Source organism: Dreissena polymorpha, chromosome 6, assembly GCF_020536995.1.
Source record: "Dreissena polymorpha isolate Duluth1 chromosome 6, UMN_Dpol_1.0, whole genome shotgun sequence".
Classification (NCBI taxonomy): Eukaryota; Metazoa; Mollusca; class Bivalvia; order Myida; family Dreissenidae; genus Dreissena; species Dreissena polymorpha.
In genome coordinates this window covers 76,875,530-76,903,102 of record NC_068360.1, presented here as the reverse complement: position 1 = coordinate 76,903,102, position 27,573 = coordinate 76,875,530, and the positions used below count along the sequence as shown (strand labels likewise).

Below are 27,573 nucleotides of genomic sequence, written 5' to 3'. Positions count from 1 at the left end.
TTCCAACCCCCTTTGAGAGTGTTGTTTGGTTCTTTACCTTAATAAACTAATAATGGCTCTATCTAGGAAACGGACTTGAACGCGTTCCAAGAAGCCTTCGGCTTTCGATAAATCTATCTTAAAGATATAGGTTCAAACATTTCAAAATACAATATCAACACGATAACAGGTGGGCTCAACGCTACTGGGACTTCCAATGCAGCGCAAAGTAGTCTGTGTTAAAACCGGTCAGATTGCTACACTTGCCTCACATTTAGCGCATAATTAAACGCAAGACTCGAATAAAAATAAAAATAACACTCAAGGGATCGTAGTTAAATTTACAAAAACTCTTTCATAGAATATAATTTATTTTAAATTGTGTTTCTAGCATTCTAAGATAAAAGTAACATCGGATAAATCGAATTTGTGCGTGAATACCTTTGCCCAATCATTCGTTTTTCTATGAGTATTGTTATAAAGCTTTACAACACAGACTTAAAATTGTCATTCAACCCCTTTAACATGCATGATATCAATTATATAAGATATAAAAATATAGCATATGTATGTATTTATAGAGACATGACCCACTTTTTAGCGAACAAACACGAACGTCGCGTTGAGCTTTGGGTACTTACAAGTCATACAGGCAGGTCGCATTTAGTTTAATGAACAACAAGTCATTTAACAAACAAGAAGATGAAGTTGCCTCTTAGGTCAAGAAATATTGCCGGGTTGTTAACGATTGTTGGCGGAGTGTTTATGCATCTGTCAATCGGAGCCACGTACACATACGGTGAGCTTGTTTATACATATATGGATCACCCAAGTGGTCACAATATATACACAGTTATTTGTAAATTGAGTGGATAGCTCTGAATTTTATGTGTCATAAACGTGTTTGCAAACGAACATGTATGAATTTTAAGCTGGAAAATAAATGCAGATGCTTAACCTGAAAACCAGGTACATGCATAAGATTGCTAAGATGTTTATGTTACGAACACATTATTTATTTTGTCATAAATGCATAGTTTAACCCTTTTTACGATCGTTATAAGAACACAAATATTCCTTTTTGTTAATAATCGAATTGTGGTTTTTCATGCCATGTTGATATAATTGTGATCTTCAAATATGTTGCTTTTCAAACTTTAATCAACTATTTTTAATAATGGACATATTATGCAAAAGAGCCACAGCTTCAAGAAAGGTGGAACGTAATCAATAATCCCGATGGCAACAGACTATGTTAAGCAGGGTTTTGTTATCCTAAATCAAGTATTAAAATCATGGTACATTTTAGGATTTGGCAAGCTTCATATGCAGTGTATACACTTTAATTGTAATATCAAAATGGAATACACAACAAGAATACAATGCAATCATCATTTATTATAAACATGATCTCATTAAGATAGAGGTATATACCGTAGTACAACAAACATGCTTCTATGAATGTTTTTATAGTATGTTTTTAACACCATTATAAATATTGAATAAGAATAGATTGAAAATCAACAAAAACAAATGCGACCGCATACGGTAATTTCATTTCAAGAGTTAACATTACATACACTTTAAGTCTTATGATCTGTGTTGCTTTTAAGAATACTATGCTTTCTTGTACTATATGTGTTTGATTCAGCAAAACACCTCTTGATTAAGATGTGGCTTCTATTTCCGATTATATCTTTTGTGAGAAGGCTAAATAATATAAAAACCCTTGTAATTTGGAATAAAATGATCTTTTCTACATTAAAATAAGTATTTTTTCACTTTAAGACATAATATATCACAATAAGATATTTTCCTGTTTTGGTACTACTTAGCATGATTATTCTGCAGTCCGGCATACTTTTCGAACATTGATGTGTTAGAAATGTTTTACATATTTGAAAATGTTTTATTGTTAAATTAAAATTTAAATGGTGTGCATCTAGCTATAGAAATGCACACGTACAGGAGGACTTTAATTCCGGCTTCGCCATTATACTATGCGAAGACGCGAATAGAAATGCCAGATAATACAAGGAGCAAACGCCAATGGTATCGCTCAACTTGATAATATTGGTGACCGTTGGATGATAACAATATGAACATAGTAAAAACAAAGATGTAAAAAAGCCCATCATCGTATAATTTCTATTTCGTATTTCAGGAAATTTCTCGCCATACTTTGTTTCCTACTACCGCAATCGCACAGCGGAAACGGAACTACGCAACGAAGACTCGCTTTGGCTTATGACCGCCACATCGTTCGGAGGCGCAATCGGCATGTCAATGTCCGGACTGATGGTCGATAGGTTTGGGCCCCGTATCTCCTTGATATTAGGAATCGTAGTGTTCTGGTAAGAATTGTTATTGTCAAACCAAATACTTTATCATTATGCAGATTATTCCAAGTAACATATATTTGCACAAATATGAAAATCTTGCCCTAAAGATTGTGAAAATTCAGCTGCATGTATCCTAAATCAAACATTGTTGCCAATATGTACAAGCATTTTTAATGTATCCAAGATAAATTCTGCACTTGAGGTACTCTAAAATTGAATCATAATAACATGCAATTATTTTATATTCAAACTGTCAGCAAGATGAATTTGTACGACATACATTTGATACGTTTATCTGGAAACAATTTAGATACCTAAATGAAATATGTTTCAGAATGTCTATCAATTTCACGCGGACAAAATCAGTATCATATTTGCAATTACGTTGTCGAAATAATTTTCCATTTGAATAATTATATGAAGAAAAAAATTGAACAACAAAGAATAAATCATATATCTTAAACCATACACTTTCAAAAACGCATAGTAACTTGTAATACGCAACCATAAAATAGTAAAATATAAAATTCTGAAAATGGGTTGTCAATATACAATAATTGTATATTGACAACCCATTTTCAGAATTTCTATCTGTTGGTAATACGTAATTCGTGCCAGCGTTTAACACATTTTGAATTGTTGGTTGTTTTCAGTGCGACAACAGCATTGAACTACTTCAGCGTACGCGGCAGTTACGCAGCCATGGTTATCATATACGGGTTCATAAATGGGTTCGGAAACAGGATCATATACCCTATACCCGTGGCCATAGCTATGAAAGTAGACAACTTATTACATACCCCGCAGCATTTTCCCAGGGCATTTAAACAAAGCGGTGCCACAGTGCCTCAGTTTTCTAATTATGGGTGCGCCTGTGTCTGAATTTCCAAATCTGGATTGTCGATGTGCGTTTATATCCGAATTTGGGGTTACAACGTGCTTGAATTTCTAAACATTATCGTTTTGTGCTTGTTAAAGGTTAAAGTTTACATCCAATTTATAAAAAAATAAAAAAATGTATTTTTCCTGTGCCTTAACTAAGTCCTTGGTAAAATGCTGACCCAACCCCCGTGTCCATAGCTGTGAAGGTAGACAACTTCATTTTTGGGTATGGATTGATTTGTATATGAGTGTGTATATGTTGTGTATAAAATGAAAGTTCGGTAGGTCGTTTTTGTATGAAATGTCAGTTCGCCCAGTCGTTTGTGTATGTAATGGTAGTTCGTCTAGTCGTTCAAGTATACAATGACCGTTCGTTCATTCGTTCGTGTATGTAATTTCAGTTCGTTTAGTCGTTTTTGTATGTATAATCAGTTAGTTCAGTCGTTCGTGTATGTAATGTCAGTTCGTCAAGTCGTTCATGTATGTAATGTCAGTTAGCCCAGCCGTTCGTGTATGTAATGTCAGTTCGTCAAGTCGTTCGTGTATGTAATGTCATTCCGTGAAGTCGTTCGTTTATGTCATGTCAGATTGTCAAGTGGTTCATATATGTAATGTCAGATCGTCCGCTCGTTCGTATATATACTAACAGTTCGTCAAGTTGTTCGTGTATTTCTTGTCAGTTCGTTCATTCGTTCATGTATGTTATGTCAGTTCGTCCAGTCGTTCGTGTATTTTATGTTAGTTCGTCCAGTCGTTTGTGTATGCAATGTCAGTTCGTCTAGTCGTTCGTGTATGTAATGTCAGTTTTTTAAGCCGTTCGTGTATGTAATGTCACTTCGTCAAGTCGTTCGTGTATGTACTGTCAGTTCTTCTAGTCGTTCGTGGTTGTAATGTCAGTTCGACAAGTCGTTCGTGTATGTAATGTCAGTTCGCCAAGTCGTTCGTGAATGTTATGACAGTTTGTCATGTCGTTCATGTATGTAATGTCAGTTTGTCAACTCGTTCGTGTATGAAATGTAAATTCATCAAGTCGTTTATGAATGTAATGTCAGTTCGTCAAGTCGTTCATGTATGTAATGTCAGTTCGTCTAGTCGTTCGTGGTTGTAATATCAGTTCGTCTAGTGGTTAATGTATGTTATTCAGTTTGTCAACTCGTTCGTGTATGAAATGTCAGTTCGTCAAGTCGTTCGTGTATGTAATGTAAGTTCGAAAAATCGTTCGTGTATGTAATGTCAGTTTGTCTAGGCGTTTGTGAATATATTTTCAGTTCGTCAAGTCGTTCTTGTATGTAATGTTAGTTCGTCAAGTCGTGCATGCATGTGATGTCAGTTCGTCCAGTCGTTCATGTATGTAATGTCAGTTTGTCCAGTCGTTCATGCATGTTATATCAGTTCGTCAAGTCGTTCGTGTAAGTAATGACAGATCGTCAAGTCGTTCTTGTATGTAATGTCAGTTTGTCCAGTCGTTTATGTATGTAATGTAAGTGCGCCCAGTTGTTCATGTATATAATGTCAGTTCATCCAGTCATTGATGTATGTAATGGCAGTTCGTCCAGTCGTTCGTTGATGTCATGTCAATTCGTCCAGTCAGTCGTGTTTGTAATGTCAGATCGTCCAGTCGTTTGTGTATGAAATTTCAGTGCGTCAAGTCGTTCGTGTATTTAGTGTTAGTTCGTCAAGTCTCGTATGTATGTAATAACAGTTCGTCCAGTCGTTCGTGTATGTAATGTCAGTTCTTCTAGTCGTTTGTGTATATATTTTCAGTTCGTCAAGTCGTTCGTGTATGCAATGTTAGTTTGTCAGGTCGTGCATGCATGTGATGTCAGTTCGTCCAGTCGTTCATGTATGTAATGTCAGTTTGTCCAGTCGTTCATGTTTGTAATGTCAGTTCGTCAAGTCGTTCGTGTATTTAATGACAGATCGTCAAGTCGTTCTTGTATGTAATGTCAGTTTGTCCAGTCGTTCATGTATATAATGTCAGTTCATCCAGTCGTTGATGTATGTTATGGCAGTTCGTCCAGTCGTTCGTTGATGTTATGTCAATTCGTCCAGCCAGTCGTGTATGTCATGTCAGTTCGTTCAGTCGTTCGTGTATGAAATGTCAGTGCGTCAAGTCGTTCGTGTATGTAGTGTTAGTTCGTCCAGTCGTGTATGTATGTCATGACAGTTCGTCCAGTCGTTCGTGTATGTAATGTAAGTTCGATCAGTCGTTCGTGTATGTAATGTCAGTTCGTCCAGTCGTTCGTGTATGTAATGTAAGTTCGATCAGTCGTTCGTGTATGTAATGTCAGTTCGGCCAGTCGTTTCTGAATGTAATGACAGTTTGGTTCAGTCGTTCGAGTATGTAATTTTAGTTCTTCCCGTCGTTTGTGTATGTAATGTCAGTTTGTCCAGTCGTTCGTGAATGTTATGATCGTTCATCCACTCGTTCGTGAATGTTATGCAAGTTTGTCCAGTCGGTCGTAAATGTATTGACAGTTCGTCTAGTCGTTTGTAAATGTAATGTAAATTCGTTCAGTCGTTTGTGTCTATAATGCCAGTTTATTGATATCCAAACACATGTAACTATGCTCTATCTGTTTAGGAACCTGCCATTTGTGATTTAAAGTGTTTAGCCCTTCATAATCTTTTATTATCAGAAACAAGTACCGTAAGGCATTATGATCAGCAGACATCATATTGCATCATGACTGTTCCGAAATGTGTATTTTTGTAACATAATGGTCCAAAACCTACTATGTGATTGTTATTGAAAATTGTGAATGTTGTGTGATGTCTTTTTGTGGATGGAAGCCTGAATACCCGTAAAACAACTTTCCGGTGTGTTGACCACCAAACAATCGCACATGCTTCACTGCACGGGTATTGAGCTCGTGTCACATTGGTGAGAAGTGCGCGTACCAACTACTGCTCTAACATGACAGTCGTGGTCATTTTCTGTTTCCTTTATAGTGTTTTCCAACGCGACCTACGTTTGTGGCGGGAATAATCGTTGCCGGCTCTGGTGGAGCCGCAAGCATCTTCAATCAGATCATCACCGCCTTCATTAACCCCGACAACTACTCTCCCGACCTGGTCACACAAGAGGGAGATAGGTGTGTACTGTTCTGCTTGGTTTAAAATATTTCTTGAAAAAAACAACAACATTGTTTATGGAGCTGAAGTGGTTAACCAAATCATCGTTATTGGGGGTTAAGTTGTTTTGGGGGTCAATTCCGCCGAGCTAAGGACTGCATCAGCGAGAAATGTTTGAGAAGATTCAAGACGTAGGCTGTGATAATATGCATGTTCAAAATGTTTCTCTCCTGAAAATCATTCATGAGTTTCGGTATTCCTACGACATATATTGCACATTGCGAATCACATTATGTTAATTTTGTAAACCTCCTAACGGTTGAATCCACAAAGGAAGATTATGTTTCAAAGCAAACAACAGTTTGTGTTATGCATTAAATTAATGTGAATATACCATAAACAACATTTAAAAAAAGAAATGGTAGCTTCAATGTGAAATAAGGCAAGTTGGCCCCATACGTATGCGGTTTTTGTAAACTGAAAACCGTATCTGTTCACGTTTTGGTTAATTGACAACATTGAAATAAATTATTCAGATTGGCAAATTTTCGTTTTATTTATGATATTTGCAAGGAAACAGTAATATTGAACATTTTCCATGCTCTAAAATATCCTAAGTATGCATTTTCTAAATATCCTGCGTCCAATTCACAATATTGTAATTACATATTTTAATATTGCTGAACAAAGAAGTGCGTATTGTGTCTGCTTAGATACAAAAACAACATTGAATATAGATTAAAAACCAGTCCTAGATCAGTACCGTTTCTAGAATAGAGTGTCACATATATAGTTATAATGCGACTCCAGACAAATATCAGGCGATTAAATCTCATACCTTTTAGCAAGTAAAACATGACAAATCACATACATGAAACAAAGCACTTTAAAAATAGAAAATGATTTGGGTCACCGTCTGGGAACAGTCAATGAAATGCATTGTGGGCTAAAACCGATTTAATGGATATGCCAAACTTAAATATTATGATTCCAGATATTTTACACAACCGGATCTACTGGACCGAGTACCATACAGTTTTCTGGTCCTGGGCGGTTCGTTCTTCTTGCTCCTGGTACTCGGGCTGCTCTGTATCCGGGAACCAGCTCCGGAGGTAACCGTTTTAATCCTATAACAGAGCTCTTTACCCCTCAGGTACGCACTTTCACGCATTTAAAGTCCTTTAGAAAGTCATATAACTTTTAAGACCTTCCTTGTTAGATGCAAATTTTTAAGGCTTAATTTCCAACCCTAATATACTGATGCGCAGCAAAAACAATATAACCGGAAAAACTGCAAGTTACTCGCCGGCCGTTCTGGCTTTATGCTGGTGGCATATAGCCACGTTCACTTGGTTTGTGAGTGGGAAAGGGTTAAGTAACATCGAAAGTATGAAAGTCATCGTATAACCTTAAGCATTCTCATATCGTTATTTTAGCACGTATTTATTCAATCGTTACGTTTTTAAAACTTCTCTCTTTCAATAACGATTTTCTTTGTATTAAAAAAATATTTTTTTTATCATTAAGAGTCTCTTCGTGGTCTTAACATGGTGTATGAGTATATCTCCATATTCGCTTGTCGACTTTAATTGAGCCGCGCTCTGTGAAAATGGGTTTTAATGCACATGCATAAAGTGTCGTCCTTGATGAGCCTGTGTAGTCTGCACAGGCTAATCAGGGACGACACTTTCCGCCTTAACTTGATTCTTTGCTAAGAAGAAACTTTCTTGAAACGAAAATAATCATAAAAGCGGAAAGTGTCGACACTGATTAGCCTGTGCGGTCTGCACAGGCTAATCTGTAACGACACTTGACACCTATGAATTAAACACCCTTTTCACAGAGCACGTTTCAATTTTTTTAAATTATCCTTTACAAGAAATTTTGTCATATAAATTTTCGGGTTTTGTGCTCTGCGTGGATAAAATTTTCGAATGCAGTTGAACTATTTTTATACTTTATTGTAATTCGACCGTTTTTCGATGTTATGGACAGGAATTTTCCGAAACAAATATTAAATAAAATATACAAATGAACCAATATGTATATCTTTAGAAAGCGATAGAAAAATTCACATGCACAAAAAGTAGGTACGGCGAGTCGTCTAGGTAAAATAAAATACAATATACACATTATTTAAAACGAATGCAAAAATACAAAATAGTACATACATGTCACAATAATATGTTATTAAATAGTTATTAAATAAAAGTAATATTTTACATGAGAAAATATATTTTCTCAAAGAAATACGTTCACCTTTTGTTTCTGAGATTTTCGTGCACGTGAATTACGAGCAAGGGTTGGATAACTCTAATATCAGTAATTCATACACGATGTTTACTTGTTTGGGTTGCTTCCCTATGACAAGTGAAATGTATTTAAATTTATATTGAACCCTAAGATAATCAAAGTACTCAAAGTACTGGTGGGGCGATTTTACTCAAATTGTGTGGTCGTTAAAACCCTATACGCCGTGATGCTAACCAATCACCTTTTTTAAGAAAACAGATGGAAGTAAGGAAGTGTGACAGGCTGTCAACATTAAATGATTTAGCTATTGGGGTTAAATGAAAATGCTGCTTTCTTAAACAAGTCATTTTTCGTATTTGTCAATTAAAAGCTAAACTGCGAAGATATAATACACTTACCCAAATCGAAACTTAACATAGATTTGATAAAGACAAGCATTGCAGTAATTTCTAATTAGTACAGTACGGTTTATGGATCGTTCTTGCCTTAGTACACGGGTGTGTCAAAGTATCAACTAAATCCATTCAGTATCAAGTAAGATTTTTTGAGCAATTGGATACTAAAGGTCAATTTCAACCAAGGGTCAAGCTAAAATAAGTTAACAGAAAGGTCTTGTCCGAACGTGTGTTCTGTCCAAGAATTAAGTAAATCAATTCAATTATAGTGGAAAAAGTATCATCCTACTTGGTCCTCGAACCCACGACCCCGTGTTTAACAGAATCGTGCTCTACCGACTGAGCTAGCCGGGCGGACACATCCGTCTCCGCAAAATGTATTATTAAAAAAGCAAACAATTTCCGATAGCCTTGACATCTTCTGATTGGTCAATTTTCGCAACGGAAAATACCGATGTACTTCGTCAAGGTGTTTTTTTTGTGGCGCATTAATACTAATAACATGCGATCGGAGCTATTTTGTTTGCGAATGCAGACTCTGGAGATGCAAAGTGGTTGGTTGCAGTAACGGACTTCTTTCGTCAGTATACGTATATTATGCTACCTATGGGGCGAATTGCAGACGGAAATCACCCCAAAACAAATAACTAGTTTGGATTGTATGCGAACAATTTTTTACCCTACTACATAAACGTTGATTTGATTATCCCAAAATGTTATCAACGCACGATATTTACACATGAACATACATATACAAATATTATCTGACGTACAGTAAGATTAAAAACTCTTAAGAATTGAGAATGCATTGAAATAGTTATTCTTGCTTTTTACATGCATCACAATTGTAGTACTTTATTGTGTCTATATTATAAGAAATTATATCAAACCTTGGCAGCCATAACAAATATTCCGAAACGTCTTATCCAATGAAGAAACAGGTTACCCCATGGTCAGTCAGAGGCCGTGTTACAATATTGTGTTACACTGAACGTTGGTGAAAACAAAGTACATTAATTTGAAATAAGACATGCACGTTTTTTAACGATAATTCCGTTTCAGCAAACTAAACTATTATCGTATTATGATATTTTACTTAAAACATTGCTGATAAACAAATGAGGTGATTAAATCTATATTTAGTTTACACATTGCAATAGTCAATCTAACGTCGATGTTTTTGTATAACTAACGCATGGCCGTCTAGAATACACATTGCGATTAACAATCGCATGCTTTAAACTCTATGAAACGTTAAGGAATACAGAGCATTACTTAATTTTTCCGATAATTCCTGTTTCAGGTCAAATAAAATGTTGACACAATGTCATAATATTTTTTTTTAATAACAAAGCAAGAAGAAAATATTTATCATCGTACATTATTTTGTCCCTGTGTCAGGGAATTCCGGTATTGGCGCCTCGACTGTACAATTTGAATTTACTTCGGAAGATGTTAATGTCTAATAACTTAATTTCTATCAACATGCGTATGAAATTGCTGGTTCTTGGAAGTTGTGTGACATAAGCACCTAATTAACATGTTTTTCAGGTATTGGGTAATACAGAAATAGACTTAGTGGAGACCAAACATGGAACAGAGGAACTGTCGTTGCCTATCATTTCTAATGGTAAAATAGAAATGACTGGCAAACCGGAAGTAGTTTCGATTGGATCTCAAACTCACGTTTCAGATTCCATTAAAAGAAAGAGCTACGATCTAGGCAGTTCAATAATATTGTGAGTTATGTTATTTCTTACAATTGGTAACTGGTAATCTTCCAAAATAAAAAAAATCTTTGAACTGTTGATTAAATGCTGGATCTCAAACTCACGTGTCAGAATCCATTAAAAGAAACAGCTACCATCTAGGCAGTTCAATAATATTGTGATTTATGTTATTTATTACAATTGGTAACTGATTATCTGCCAAAGTAAAACAAAATCGTTGAACTGTTTATTAAATGCTGGTAAAATTGTAGCTTTAATTTGTTTAAACATGCATTTGTAAATGATTTGTATACTCAACTGTTCCTTAATCTGAATCTTGTTGTACATTTCATTATTTATAAAGATTGATTTAAATCACATTGTATCGAATTCTTCTAGCGAAAGCATATGAGATAAGTTATGGGCACACTGAACTGGATTTCATACGCCATGTATTAACTTAACAAATTTATTCTGATATTATCAACATTACGAACTGTTATTGTGTCCCATAGGTGAGAACATTACTAACTGGAAATCAGCATTTATATTCAACAACGTTTCTCATATATATAGCACGTTGTTATATATAAATATATATAAATTGTAGCCTTCTTATTTTCGTTCGTCATGTCAACCTTATCATTGTTATTTAATATTTCATCACTGAACATCGTTTTTATTTAACATAGATGGTCTTTTCACTCAACATAAATAAATTCCTCCGAAATAAATATCATTTTTACGCTTGTTAAGAACTTGAACGTGCAAATGGTACACTCAAGCATACCCAGTAGTTCCATACAAAAGCTACTCAAAATAAAAGTAAACACTGTAGGTGTTTATTAACACCGGTAAAACGTTTTAAATTCAGACCCACCTCTGCCAAAGACATGGGGGCACTAGAAGTCATGAAGCTCGCGTTTAGGACACGCGCGTTTTACGTGGTCTTCTTATCTGCATTGATCATTAATATCGGAACTGGATTTGTATTTAATCTCTACAAGGTAATTAAGTAATATTGTTCCAGGACAGTGAAATTAATGTACATCGTTTTAATGTTTTCTCTAATGGTGCACATATATGTTATGTTTTATTTTGTCCAATCTATTGCTTACGATCTTACTATAGAGCTCGGTATTAAGAGTTTCGCAACTGGCGATGTATCTCTATTCAATATTAATAAAAAATGAGTTTTTTTTTTAAATCTCATTTGATTGATTTTTAAGGTGTTTAATTGGTGGAATATAATAATAATTGTTAGAATAATTGTTTCTTATTGCCTGGCTTCGGCCTATCGTTATTCCTTTGCCGAAAAGACTTGTTGCTTAAGCTACAAATGAAGCATTTACAAGAACTATTAGCAGCCGACGCAACTGCAAAAGCTGTTACTATTGTAGCTTTCTTTGTTTCTATTTTTCTAGACTCGTGTGATCTCATTTTAACCCTCCGGAAAATACAAAAAGTGTCTCTTAAACGTTAATATTTCATCTTATAATTTGGATGTTTGAAATTTCTCTAGCCTTCACAAATACATTTTGTTATAATTTTCTGGACAAGCCTAAAACTTAAAACTATTCAATTCTTGTTTGAAAGTGAACGCACCGTTTTAGAGCCATGTATAGCAGGGATAACATCACCTTAATAGTTAATAAACACGTCGGTATTAAAACTTGATATGCCAATTTTTTGTGTCAATGCGACCTTAACGTATTATTGTCATGTTAAGCAGCGATAATATCATACAGATAATTCAAACACGTATGTACTTCGTACATAAACTGACTCCTGTTGCCAAAATAAATCGTTAGTATTTTATTTTCGAATTTCAATTTGATTTTCAAGATTGATTGTGTGATCCGAATTTTTATTGTCAGTCATACGGACAGACGTTCATCGCAGACGACAAATTCCTGTCGGTTGTCGGGTCCATGTCGTCCGTGTTTAACTGCCTTGGTCGCCCCTTCTGGGGCCTTGTCATGGATCGTTTCGGGTACAGGGTACGTAACCCTTACGGCACTGGTTCACATATTTTATTGGTTAAAAATACTGTAGAATAAAAATATTTACTTACACAATTATGCGATTTGAAATAAATCTAAAATAATAATATCGACAGTTTCACAGGTTCCTTTTCATTAAAAAAATGTAAGCCTTTCCCTGCATGTGACGAAGAGATCACATATAACATTATCATCATATGGCTGCGATTAAAAAAAAATTTTTTTAACATATTATGCAGTCGTTTGTCAATCAGCCTATGCCATTTCATTTTGGTGAAGTGATCTAAACCAATTTAATACAGCAAAGGTGAAATGTTTATCACAAAATACTTAAAATAAATGTATACCAATCTCGGATGAAAATTATAATGCGGACACCCAACACTGTCGCCAGCGCTACTTATTGTGTACGACATGTTAAATCACAGACCCGATTCTTAAAAAATAAGACTTTCACATTGACACCGAAACATATTAATACATATACGTGAACTGTGAAATTTTTTATACTAGAATACTAGTATTTAAGGCATGATTTTAGTTGGCGAACTTAAGTACAATGTTTTAGCTGGATTCTCATATTCAACAAATCAGGATAACCATTCTCTTCCTAGAAGTCGATAACATGATTTCGTCTTAGTTTGTTTGCCCATTTAAATAAACTTATTTATATGCAACCAAGTTGTATTATTTACCACTTAGCCAAACCTTTTTATGGGCAAACACGGGATACTTGACTGTTTATTTTCATTTGTGCTCCTTGCACAGGCGACCTTGTGGTGCATAACCGGTGGGCTCACCGTTGCCTGTGCGACCTTGACCTTGACCGAGGGGATGCCTCAAGGTTTGTTCATGCTGTGGGTATGCGTCGTAATAGGACTGGGCTGCGGTCAGTGGGCGGTATATCCAGCTACCATCTCGCGTATCTTTGGCATCAAACACATGGCGCTGCTGTACGGCTTCATAGCCTGGGGAACGGTAAGTTTATATGTGCGTGCATTTTCAACTTAAAGAGGATCTGCCTCACATTAGGCTGCATTATAAATAGACCCGTAGTGTGTCCCCGCAGTTGGAAAGAATTTAGAATTATAGCTTTAATTTCTAGCTGTTGGTTTTCACTTAAAGATATTCAATGTTGACTTGGTGTAGTTGTGAGGGGTGGAGCCGGAATTGCCGGAAGAAACCCCATCTGTCCGGTATGGTGACCACCAATCATGCTTCTGGGAAGTGCCCATGGAAGGACACAGTACTCTTTATGTGCTCGTGATTGAATCGTTTGTGGAAGAACACGCCCGTGCAATCTATTACTAGAGGATGACGTCACTATGTTATTGTCATTTGAAAGATCGTTTGTTGACACATTGCACGCCACTGCACTGATACCGTTTGCTGCAAAGAACGGTTCGGTGGAAAGTCACGGGAAAAGGCCAACATACGAATACATATACATATGCTCTTTGTATTTCCACATTAAGATTCTTAAAGGAAATAAAGTATATTGTATCAAGTCACCACGTGCTTATTCATCACTAGAATATACCACATGCGTGGTCGGCCCAGGTCTTCATTGACAAGTATTTACACGTCAATTATCACTTGTTTCTAATTTGTAAATCATATTTTAACGTTAGTCTACAACTATGTTTCGGAGTACGATACATGTATTTCAGTCTTTAATCCGCTTATTGTTTCGGAAAAAAATTCTGTCATCTTCCATGTATCATCATCAGTTTCGCCCGACACTTTCTTGCTCAGAAGGTCTCATCCAGTCATTCCGTTTCTAAATGAGAACTGCTATTGATCTTAGTTATCGTCGATTATTACTCTTCTGGTTTGTTATCACCATTTTACTTTTGACCCAAACACTTCGTATTATTTTCAGTGTATGGGCTGTGCTCTATGAAAAGGGGGTTTAATACATTAATACAATTAATAATTGCGGACTGCACAGACTAATCTGTTACGACACTTTACGCTTTTATGATATTTTATGTTTTAAGAAAGTCTCTTCTTAGCAAAAATCATGTTTAGGCGGAAAGAGTCGTTCCTCATTAGCCTTTGCGGACTGCACAGGCTAATCTGGGACGACTCTTTACGAACATGCATTAAACCCCCTTTGCACAGAGCACGGCCCATATGCTGGTAATGAACATTTTTATGAAGTATAAAAACTGATCCATATTCCATGATTTTCAGCTAAGATTTCACTTGTTTATATGCGTACTTTTTCTTATCACCGTTTTTCAGGCCTTTTCAAGTTTACTGACGTCTATAGCTGGAACCGGTCTTAAGTCGAGTTTAGGGTTTTCAGGCCTATTTTACATAGCTTCAGGAACATCCGGTTTTGGTACGCTATTTCGGATAATTTCGGATTATAATTTATGATTTCTCTTAAACAATTAGTATTGAACTGGATTTTTAAAAATGACATATAGTTTATACATCTATTGGAATGATAATGATACATGGATTTTAATCAAGCGATTAGTATACCTATCCCTTCAGGAGCTTGTTCTGCTCCTTTTTCATTATCTTATATTTCTGTCTTTAATATTCGTTAGATCATTGTCGCATGGATTTGAAACTAGTCACTGTGAATATATATATAAATTACCGCGTGTTTATGATGTTCAACCGTATATCGCTTACGTAGCAGAAGTTTCATTTTCATATGTTTTTATCTTTGAACCAGCAATCATTCCTTTTCAGGCTTCCTTTTAACGATACTGTTCAATGGGAAGGACTACACTGGCGGACGGATCTAGAAGATCGGTCAACGATTAACATCGGTAATCGTCAATAATCATCGGTGGACATCGGTAATATCGGTTTACGAAGTACTAGAAACTGGTGGACAAAGCTTAAACTGCTTAAAATTTCTGAAAACTGTGTGAAAAGACAACACAGACAGATCTCATAGGCCTTTAAGAAAATAATTAGTGTTTGCTAAAACGAAGTTTCCACATTTGTAACAAAAATTTACAAAACATATTAAAACATATGGCAGCAAAGAACGTGTGTAGATTCGTTCAAGAAAACATCAATGTTGTATTATATCATATTGGAATAATAACACATTCTTAAAAGTATCGGATAATATCTAAAACGTTATCTGACATTCAGTAGTACTAGCACACACTTATGGCTTGATATGTAGTAGCACATACTTATGGCTTGATATGAAGTAGCACATACTTATGGCTTGATATGTAGTAGCACATACTTATGGCTTGATATGTACTTGCGCATGCTTATGTATTGATATGTACTAGCACATACTTATGGCTTGATATGTACTAGCACATACTTATGGCTTGATATGTACTAGCGCATACTTATGGCTTGATATGTACTATCACATACTTGTGGCTTATAATGTAGTAGCACATACTTATGGCTTGATATGTACTAGTACATACCTATGGCTTGATATGTACTAGCACATACTTATGGCTTGATATGTACTAGCAAATACTTATGACTTGATATGTACTAGCACATATTTATGGCTTGATATGTACTAGCACATACTTATGGCTTGATATGTAGTAGCACATACTTATGGCTAGATATGTACTAGCACATACTTATGGCTTGATATGTACTAGCACATACTTATGGCTTGATATATACTAGCACATACTTATGGCTTGATATGTACTAGCACATACTTATGGCTTGATATGCACTACCACATACTTATGGCTTGACATGTACTAGCACATACTTATGGCTTGATATGTACTAGAACATACTTATGTCTTGATATTTACTAGCACATACGTGTGGCTTGATGTGTATTAGCACATACTTATGGCTTAATATGTACTAGCACATATGTATGGCTTCATATGTACAAGCACATACTTATGGCTTGATATTTTTTTTTACCTGTAAGCGAATGCAGGCATTTCAAAGGTAAATTTCTTATAATATGGTATCTGTGTCAAAAACGGTATTTTCTATGACAATATGTTGTAATTCTTACCAAGCATGTTTATATTTTAAAGCTTTGTTTACTTTCAAATCCTCAGTTGTGATTTCAATGCCTGCTTGGGATTTTAAATTTTAAAGAAAATATAAATTAAAATGAAAGTTAACAAAAACATGTGTCGAAAAATGCGAAATAAGCCAGATATTAAATAATGAAATCGAAATTGTCTGTACAGTCGAATTAAACAGCATGTATATCATGCATGTATGATTTGAATCTAAATTCAGTTTTACGATCATTTTAATTTCCTGCAATGATATCTATTCATACGACACACGAACACTAACTTCGATCCTAATAAAAAGACAAATGATTCGGTTATTGTAGTAAAATATGTACGAAATATCTTCGTCACAATCGGCTCAGGGTGTTAATTTGTCTTTGCTGCATTTAATAAAAATTCGTCTTCAATGTAAAAATTGTCTTGCCTATTTTGTGTTATTTTAACATATTTTTATCAATATATTACAATTTAACAATAACAAAATCGTGCATACTCGCTTTAAAGTTTTACGAACATTACAGAAATCCAATGTTTGATAAAAATGAAAACATTTTCACAGACTTTGCATGACGCGGTGCATTTATTAATAACGTTTGACATTTATGTTTTTGAACAGGGAAGATATACATTGTAAATGGCGGCGTGAGTACTCGAAACTGGAAATTAGGAGATACTTCACTAAATCCAGAGTTTTACATTTTTTCCGTGTACCACAACCAATACGGATAGTGTTATTTTGTTGCATGTGTGCGATTGCATTCAAACCGTTTTGGTTCGCTAAATTCTCTTCCATTGACCGGTGTAATGACGTCATTTATAATGGCTTTCGCGACAAAAAATACGTCTGATTCATTCAATAGTAAGGTATACGACACATTGCACAATAACAAACGACAAAACACAAATACGGTGTTAACTTTATGAAGCTAGATTAAAAACACAGAAACATTGAAACAATGTTTTGAGTCATTAAATAATCATACATTAGTATTGCTCAATTTACGCGCACATTGTTTTATTGCATAAAAAATCTGTTATAAACTATCAATACCAAACATAATCGTCGGCATATTATAAACTTTCCATTCCAAAACTTTAATATATGGTATTCAATTTAGTGATGAAATCTTCTCAAAAAGCCGTGATTTTTTGTTCGCTGCCATTAACAGGATAGTCAATAAACGCATCGCGTCGTGACAGTTGAAGTTCTTCTGGGAGGCTAGGGTTGAGTCGGAATAGTAGAACAAAGCTACAGACATGGGTTTCCGTCTGTGATTTGATTCCTCATTCGTCATGTGCGCAGCTATTTTCCACTCCAAACTGCCCCTTGGACCCTTTGAAAGGACCAACAACACAACTCGGCTGGCATGGATCGATTTTGTAATAACGTTGTACAGCGGTAATCCATCTAGAATATCATCATGCGTGAAAACTGTGTATTCCAGCTCCAAAAGTTTCGGTTAAAGTGTACCCAAAACAAATGCGTTGACGTCGTCCTCATAGGCGAGATATAAATCGTACTTGAATATTGAATCTCGCAAGGAACTTTCAATCGTTGAGTATCCATCATGGTTTAGCTCTGTATTGTATCCTACGTAGTACCAGTACCGTATCTTCCATCTAAATCGATGTATAATTGAAGCAAGTATAATGCTGAACATAAAAAACAGGATTGCAACCAATGAAATAATCAGCGGTGTGTATGAAGCGCAAATTTTTTTTAGAAAATAAATTTTGTAGATCAGATCCTCTTTTGTACTGATAATCGTTGGTGTAGGAAATCCCGAAGACACATTGTGTGTGTAATAACAGTTTGATGTCTGAACATCTAGAAGTGATGGCGATGGATGCATATGATCAAAGATCCACTCTAACACTTCTAAGTTGTCACACGAGCATGAAAGCATAGTGCCTGTCAAATCCACTGCTAAAGTTGCATTGTTCCTGGATAAGACAATGGCTTCAAGATTAGAACGTAATTCAATGCTCAAGGTTCTTATGCGATTTTCAGAAAGATCTAGTACTTTAAAGAAGGTCAAGTGAAAAATATGTACATAGAATCCAATTAAATTGTTAGTAGATAAACATAGCCATTTCATTTTGTTTTGATTCTGAAACAGTTTCGAATTAATGGCATTTATTTTGTTAATAGAAAATTCAACATATTCAAGCAGCTCGAAGTTCGAATGAAATATCATATTGTGTTAAACAACAAATTGAGGGTCATTCCGTTGAAGGTATGAACGCTTTAAATTTGGAAAATTACTAAAGAATTGTTCATGTACAGAGGAACAAAAATTGTTGCTGAGGTCAGTATTTTCGATACAATTAAATCTATGAATAGGGTCGGTCCCAGCACAATAAAAGTGCGCCTGATCCATTGACGGTTTTAATCGAATTGTTTGAATCTATATACAAACCGTAAATAGGGAATGCAGTTTTAATGTTACTAACATCGATATATTCTAACTTTGGTGGTAGGAACGCAGTTATAGTGACTGGTGGAATGTACGGTCGTGGCTTCTGACATTCTGATTTTATGTTTGATCCCCGACCAGACAGGTTTTGTTCGCTTACTGATAAACGGTTCTGGTAGATATGTTCTTTTAACGCGGTTGTGTCTTTAAAATAAACGCTTGGTAAAGACTTTGGAGAAAGCTTCGAACTAAAGTCCCATATGGGCATAGGATGTTTCAATCGTTTTAAAATTTGTAAGTTGATGTGCATATAACATGTACCATCCAAGTTCAAATATGTTTGCCCTTATTCGTATATGTTGAAGACATTGCTGTTGTAATTTCGATGGGACAGTCAATTGACAAAACGTCCACAAGGCTGTCTAAAATAAGCCTTTCAATGCCGGAAATAAATTGACAAAAACTGTTGAAAGGAGTATCTAACCCCGACGCGAAATTCATCGACAAATCAAGCATACGTATTCCCATCAAACCTTTGAAGGCGTTTGTACTTATATAATATACTCCGTATTCGATGATTGATAAATTTGAGACATGTCTCAAGTTTGCCAAAATGTTATCTGTGATATTATTAAAGCTTTAGAAATCTTGGTTTTGCAATTCTGGCCAAATAAGGTCACCGGATATACGAATAATTTTTAGATTCGTAACGAATAATTTTTAGATTCGTAATATTTTGATTTTTTTCTCCAAAAGGAACTTGTGAAAATCCATCAATCCATAATTCTTCTAAATACTGAAATATTTCCAAGCTGGGTCCGGGATAACCGATATTGACTTTGATTGGAATTAAATTAGTTTGATACATTACTAGTTTTTTCAGAGATGTCAAACGCTCGAAAAAAAATTCCATCCGTTTCATTGGTTACTGGAAATTTATCGTTATGTGCAATATTAAGATAGTCTAACTTTCCTAGGCCTGAAAATGTTTGGCTTTGAATTGTCGCACTGTTATTTTGTATGGAATTGATATCAGTATTTTCCATACTCAAATCTTGTAAATTGTTGTAATCTGCAAAAGGCATCTTTGCTCTAGTTGTCAAATTATCCAATCTGGTGTTTGACATGTCAAGTAAGTACACTTGAGCTTCGGAAATTGTGTTTGAAATCTGACAAACTACCGTGTAGCAGGGCTTTGGATCTGCAGTTCACTTTGTACAATCCTTGGTCATTCTGCGAAACGCATGAACAAGGAAAGCATATGCTGTCGATAACCTCAGCACGAGGTGTCAAGGTGACCAAACTTGCGATCATAAGGCTTATTAACAGTGTTGTTTTAGGCGCCATTACCTAAACATAATACAAATAAATCATGCAAACAACATGAACACAAGTTAACTAGCGAGTACATGCATTTAAAATGTAATAATACAATAGTGCTTTGTAATTTATACCAACAAGACATAAAATCTAATTATAGAAAATATTCTTTACCGTCTTGTATTGAACCGCTTTGCATAAAAACGTGATATAAAGAGCCATAATAACATTCGTCGTGTTTTTTAAGGAATGTAATAATCATCAGAAACTACGACTTGAGAGTTTTATTACAGCTGATTGAACCATGTATTGGTCTCGTCAATCAACTTAAGAAACGAGTTTCAGGAATTCTTGGATGTGTCTTTTTAGCAACAGATTTCACACTAAGGAAAAGAGCGCCTTTTTACTTGTATTTTACGCTCACGATCACTTCGCTTATCGTTTATTAAACATACTATTTATACACATATTTTTATTTAAACCATACTATTAAGACAATAGCAAACACACTTGCATATTAATATACCAGTGATGTTAAGCGTTTGAGCTGATATAGCTAAGGACAAATCAATCAGTTGAAATTGCAGTTTAAGTAAAAAAAAACGTTTCTATCAACATTATGTTACATTGAATAAAAATTCGTTTGAAACAAAAATCTAAATACACCTTTTCCTACACCGCGGGTATGAGAAAGTGCATTTATCGATTAAACAATTTGCGGAAGTCTTTTCAAACCATATTTCTTCGCCAAGTATGGGCTGCAAAATATATTTTCTAAGGAAAACAAGTTTCGTTTTGTATTCGAATTATTTACATATCAAGCAAAGTTCGAGTTTATAAATATGCATGCCAAAAACAAAATCATCAAACTTGCCGCATATGTACGCTTAATATAATTTATAACTCTGTTTCTTCAAGTCCAAGACGCAGGTATCTACAGCGCAATACTGTAATTTTGAATGAAAGCGATGAAAAGATATAAAACGCGTACCTTTCTAAGTACTGGACTAGTTTTATCAACTTCTCTTTCAGACGGAATGAAAATGTCACTTAATTATATTGTTTTAGCAGATATGGAGATAATTACCTGTGTCGGATAACACTACGAAAGATAACACATACACATGCTTCCGATAAATACAACGCACGTATTTTGAACCTAAAATACAAAGCATAAAATTGTTGCTACGTGTCTTAGAAGGCTCACGACTCGTTTGACAAAACATTTAAATACTGTAAGTCTGCAAGTTTTCTGCAAGTTTGTTTTGTTCGGATTGCTGTACAAGGTGAGACTTAGAAAATGTATGCCTTGCAATCCATGCGAATTATGTGAACACATTTAGTTTTCAAGCACACCTCTGATGCGTATCGGACAGGGACGCCAAATTAAATTTTTTAGAAAAGATCAACGCCGTTCAATGGCATATTGCTGATAAGATTATTAGAGTTCGGTGAAATAAATATCGCACCTGCGGAGGGATCGTTTGGAGGCTGTCCGTTTAGCACCGTGATGGGTACACGCGCTGCTAACGCTACCAGTGTTTTTTTTATGTGACTTAAAAATTCCCAGTTTAATGTTTAAACATTTTTTGTGTTTTTTTTTTAAGATCGACATTTAGTTATTCTCTCATCCAGCTCTTTAAGTTATAATATTACATTTAATATTTAAAACACTTATATTCTCATTTTTGAAGCATTTGTTAGCAAACAAATAACAACACTAATTTCCAAATTTGGGCAAAATGCCGCGATTTTTCCCAATCCAAAACTCCCGGCGCCATTCCCAAATGGTGAAAAACAACACTGGCTGGTTTAATACGTAAGGTTCTTGGTCACCTTACCGGACAGGCTGGATTTCCTCTGGGTACCTCTGCTTATCCCCACGGAATAATACCCACACATGAATAAAATATATTTTAGTTCAAACTCAATGGCTCGAAATTGCAGATTTTAATCAAAATTCGTCCTAAAAGTCATGAGTGTAGTAACTATATTAGAAAGCATTTAGGGAATCACTCTGTGTCCTCACATAATGCAGCCACGAAAACTTCGAAATACACACACACGGATCCTTTTATTATTTTACAAAGTGATCTGTTGCTGATTTTAACTCGAGAACGACGTGCCTGGCTTATTGCGTTTTTTTTTCGACACATGTTCTTTTTAAATTTTATTTTTATTTATATTGAAATATATGTATAATATGTTTTTTTTACATATTTTATATAAAATAATAAATATTTGACAAAATCGTGCATACCCACTTTAAGCGTGGGATGCTCATGTCATGTTACAAAAAGAACATACCTCTGTTAAATGTATGATGATCATCAAATACCATGTACTTTCAAGCTATATCGTTAAGGTTTCACGAAATATAAGGTTTCATACTGATGCAACCATTGTCTCAGACATTGCATGACGCGGTGCATTTATTTATAAAGTTTGACATTTATGTTATTGAACAGGGAAGATATACATTGTAAATGGCGGCGTGAATAAATAATTAAATAAATAAATTAATATATAAATAATATATATATATATATATCAGAACGAAATTGTTCAAACAGTGTAAAAAATGAGTATCTTCTACCTAGCGCTTTCGACTAAACGTCTTCTTCTGGGGTGTATACAGATATTATGCGAATGCACAATAGAACCATTGTCTTGTAAAAACCTGCAGCCACAGGAAACAACTTCAATCTGAATTAAGCCATGTGCTTGAGACTGGCGCCCGTGATGTTTATGACATCGATTATATATATATCATGTGACTCCTGGTGTTTGGCAAGTGTTTACCCCAGTGGCATGACTTGCACAAACTTATCAGTGGATCACTAGATTAAGTTAACAAACATTTATTCAACCCCTGGCCCTTGTGTTTTCATAAACGCTATTTGAAATGTTCATTTTTAAAATCAACTTTGTGCTCAATTGACCTACATATGAAACAGACCAAACGATGTGAAAACATTTGGAAGAATGCGACCAAACTATGAACTATGTGAAGTTTCCTCAAATCTTTCTAGATTGCAGACATGGAAGTTGTAAGACGAACATAGTTCATGGACGCATGCACAGACTGACGGACGATGGACAACACGGTATCTAAAAAGCTCACATTGGGCACTATGTGCTGAGGCGATATAGAAGCTGTTTAAGCGATGCTAGTAACTGTGTGAACGCCAAAGCATGTTTCATACTCATATCTATGAACCCGCCACACAAACTAAGATTCTTGATATTCAATCCATGAAGGGCATTGAACAGTTCAGGACTATCTTTGTCCACGATAACATCAAGATGTCTGAGCGATTTCTAAATCGTCTCCATTTTCACATAGACAGAGGCTCTTTATATTCATACAATACAAAGCTCCTAACAGATCTAGATTGGCATGTATTTCAAAATAAATTATTTCCATCTGTGTGGGCGATATGAGAACCTGCGACAACTTCGGTACATTATTACACACCTCTCCACCTACCCTTCTGACTCAGAGTCACACTCTTGATATTCAGACTCTGCAAAACCTCCCACAAATCGGGAATGATCCTATCAACGTCAATATGAAGTGTGTCAAGTTGTGTGAGGGATTGTAGAAACTTTAAAAACGACGTCATCCGCGTTTTAATCAGCCCCATGATACACAGCAATTTGATACTCTGACCATCTAGAGCTTCCCAAAAACCTGGACCTATAAACTTATAGTGCATGTGGAATGCATTGTTAAAACCCGTCCTTATTGTTGCATGTGTGAATGTAGACGACCCGCTGACAGCGTCTCCTACAGATGATATCATGACAAAACGCTCTAGACTACATTTCACCTCATGATCGAGTGTCAGCAGTGTCTTGAACAAACTGCGTAGGAAGGAATAGGAACATGTAATATTTTTGAGTTCAATGTATTGTATCAGAGGCAGAACTGGAGGAGGGTCTCCAAACTGTGCTGGATCTGCATTGTAGAGAACAATCCTGAGAGGAAGTTCTGATTTGGCCAAACTGGCAGAATCTGTATATAATAAAGCATTTTGGAAAACAACATAGTAAAAACGATAAAATTGCTAAACATTGGCTCATTTTTAAATTTAAAACATTTTTAGTTAATGAACAGTAAACTAATTCAAATACATTTGATTTAGATTTATGTTTTATTGTTTGGTTTGAAATATTTAACAACACTAATTTACGTTCCAATGTTTCTTAATTACAAGTCAAATTAGCACTGACACTTATTGTGTCTCGTCACGCCTACCTTATGACATTTCTCGACTCACGAAAAGTGGGATGAATTTAAATTTAAGCTGAATTTTTGGTTTCGTGTTGTGGGGTGAAGCCGGAATATCCTGAATAAACCCGATCTGTCCGGTATGGTTACCATCAATAATGCTTCAGGGAAGTGTACATAAAAGGACACGCCTTTTTTATGTGCTCGTGAAGTCATCGATTGTTGAAGATCTCACCATTGCACGGAAAATTGTTTGCTGCTAAGTACGTTTCGGTGGAAAGTCGCGGACAAAGACGAACATACGAACATATTTACATCTGCTTGTTTATATATCCCCATTGTGTTTATACAAGGACTTTAAGGCGATTGCGTCATGCGATAACGTGGTACTATTTATAACTAGAATTTACCGCACGATAAGTCAGCCCGGTTTATTATCGGCAATTATTTACAGGTCAATTATCAGTTACTTCTAATTTGTAAATTATATTTTGACGTAAGTCTACAACTATGTTACGGAGTTCGATGTATGCATTTCAGCTTTTAATCAACTCATTATTTCGGCACATACAACTGTCAACGTTCATGTTTGTTAATTTTCGCTCAGAAGGTCACATCCAGTCATTCTGTTTCTAATTGAGAATTGTCTTGATCTTCAATTATTTTTTGTCCATTATTAGTCTTCTTTTTTGCTATCGTGTTTGTTATTTTGACCCAAACACTTCGTATTACGTTCGTTATATGCTTGTAATGAACATCTTTATGAAGCCTAACAACTAATCCTTATACAAGGATTTGCAGCTTAGGTTTTACTGTTTTATCTTCATACTATATATTATCACGGTATTTCAGGCCTTTTCAAGTTTGCTGTCGGCTTTAGCTGGAACCGGTCTAAAGGCGAGATAAGGATTTTCAGGCCTATTTTACATGGCTTCAGGGACATCCGGTTTAGGTTCGCGATTTTGGATAATTTCGGATTATAATAAAGGATTTTTTTTCAATAATTAGTACTGACCTGGATTTAAAAAGTGAGACCTGGTTAATATACTGAATTGAATGATAATGATATATGAACGTTTAATTAAGCGATCAGTATAACCATCCCTACAAGATCTTGTTTTTCCCCCGTTTTCTTATCATATATTTCTGTATGTTAATATTCGTTAGACCTGTGTCGCATGGATTGGAAACAATTCACTGTCCATACATAAATAAATAACCGCTTGTTTTTGATGTCCAATTTCCCTTGCTGGCGCGGCAGAAGTTTCATTTTGCTATTATTTGATCATAAAACCAGCAATCATTCCTTTTCAGGTGTCCTTGTAACAATACTGTTTAATGGTAAGGACTACACTGGCGGACGGATCTAGAAGCACTATCACCGATAAACATCGGTAATCTTCGATAAACATCGGTGAACATCGGTAATATCGGTTAACGAAGTACAAGAAACAGGTTAACAATGCTTAAACTGCTTAAAATTGCTAAAAACTGTGTGGAAAAACAACAAAGACAGATCTCCCAGGTCAGGCCTTTAAGAAAATAATTCCTGTTTACTAAAATGAAGTCCCCACATTTGTAACAACAATTTACAAATCATATTAATTTATATGGCAACAAGGAACGTGTGTAGATTCTTTAAAGAAAACATAAATGTTGCATTTTATCATATTTGAATAATGACACATTTTTAAAATTATCGGATAATATCCGAAACGTGATCTGACATTCAGTTGTACTAGCACAGGCATATGGCTTGATATATATTTTAACCTGTAAGCGAATGCAGTCATTGCAAAGGTAAATTTCTGATAATATGGCCTCTGTGTCATAGCGATATTTTCTATAATAATATGTTCTTCTTCTTACAAAGCATGTTAATAGCTTAAAGCTTTGTTTACTTCAAATCCTCAGTTGCGATTTCCATCCCTCCTTGGGATTTCAAATTTTAAAAGAAAACAAAGTCTTTCTGAACACAAATCTAGTAATGTAAATTGCGTATATATTTTATATTTATAATTTTATTTTTTATATAGATGGTGTTTGTTTTTGTTGTTTGTACAATATATCATAAAGTATTGATGTAAATTATGTACCATGAAGTATAAAGCAAATTGAAATTAAGTAATTTTCTCCATAGTGTATGAGAAATCTTTTACCAAACCAAACCAAACCAATGGTATACCGCAGAAAAATCATAACCCTCCTTTAGACACAAAACATGGAAAACTATTAATGCATACATTTAATTAAGGGTTTTTATTTGTATTGAAATATATATTTATTTATAATGTATCTGATTTAATTAAACACACATTTTTGTATTGTTGTCGTTCTAAGCTGCTTTAGTCGATGACTGTATTGCTGTTTTATTAAATATGAAAGTTAAATGTTTAATCCCAAATATATCAGCAGTTTGAACAATTCTAGTAAGGGGATTTATGATATATCGGTCCATGAACAACATGTAATGCTGATGTTCGGATATGATTTCTGCTCCGGGAATTAATTCTACATCATTATTATCATTTTAAAACATACTCTGATTAGCATTGGTTGCGTATGTCATGCTGCAAAAAAAGAACATACCTCTATTAAGTGTATGATAATCATCATTTACAATTTACTTTAAAGCTATATCGTTAAGGTTTCACGAACATTAAAGGAATCCAATGTTTGATAACAATGCAAACACTGTTTCAGGCTTTGCATGACGCGGTGCGTTTATTTATAACGTTTGACATTTATGATATTGAACAGGGAAGATATACATTGTAAATGACGACGTGAGTACTCTAAACAGGAAATTAGGGGACACTTCACTAAATCCCGAGTTTTACATTGTTTTCCGTGTACCAAACCCATTACGGATATTTTTTTTTTGTTGAATGTGTGAGATTGCACTCAAATCGTTTTGGTTTGCTAAATGCTCTTCCACTGACCGATTTTTTGGCGTCAATTATAAT

The 27,573-nt window shown here is 35.1% G+C and overlaps 1 protein-coding gene across 4 annotated transcripts; it reads left to right on the top strand.

Annotated features, from left to right (window-relative positions):
• The first annotated feature begins 569 nt into the window (after positions 1-569).
• Positions 570-26,058, top strand: LOC127834807 (uncharacterized). 4 transcript variants are annotated; one of them, XR_008028206.1, is made up of 12 exons: positions 570-778; positions 2,144-2,333; positions 2,975-3,101; positions 6,156-6,298; positions 7,273-7,390; positions 10,478-10,665; positions 11,510-11,642; positions 12,513-12,635; positions 13,407-13,616; positions 14,886-14,985; positions 15,348-15,457; positions 17,253-17,580. XR_008028206.1 is itself a non-coding variant. In XM_052360856.1 (11 exons), the coding sequence occupies exons 1-10, from the start codon at positions 682-684 to the stop codon at positions 25,511-25,513; spliced, it is 1,383 nt and encodes a 460-aa protein (XP_052216816.1). In that variant the 5' UTR covers positions 570-681; the 3' UTR covers positions 25,514-25,559; positions 25,922-26,058. The 4 variants fall into 4 exon arrangements, 2 of the variants coding, with proteins under 2 accessions (XP_052216816.1, XP_052216815.1); XR_008028208.1 differs by lacking the exon at positions 17,253-17,580 and having other exon boundaries at positions 13,407-13,482; positions 15,348-16,710; XM_052360856.1 differs by lacking the exons at positions 14,886-14,985; positions 15,348-15,457; positions 17,253-17,580 and adding exons at positions 25,460-25,559; positions 25,922-26,058.
• Positions 26,059-27,573: the final 1,515 nt, after the last annotated feature.

What these genes read in the sequence shown, in the direction of transcription:
- LOC127834807 (XM_052360855.1), top strand. Translation starts at nt 682, where the DNA reads ATGAAGTTGCCTCTTAGGTCAAGAAATATTGCCGGGTTGTTAACGATT. An exon ending in CGGAGCCACGTACACATACG is followed by an intron (nt 779 to 2,143) that starts GTGAGCTTGTTT and finishes TTCGTATTTCAG; the next exon opens with GAAATTTCTCGCCATACTTT. An exon ending in GCTTCATAGCCTGGGGAACG is followed by an intron (nt 13,617 to 14,885) that starts GTAAGTTTATAT and finishes ACCGTTTTTCAG; the next exon opens with GCCTTTTCAAGTTTACTGAC.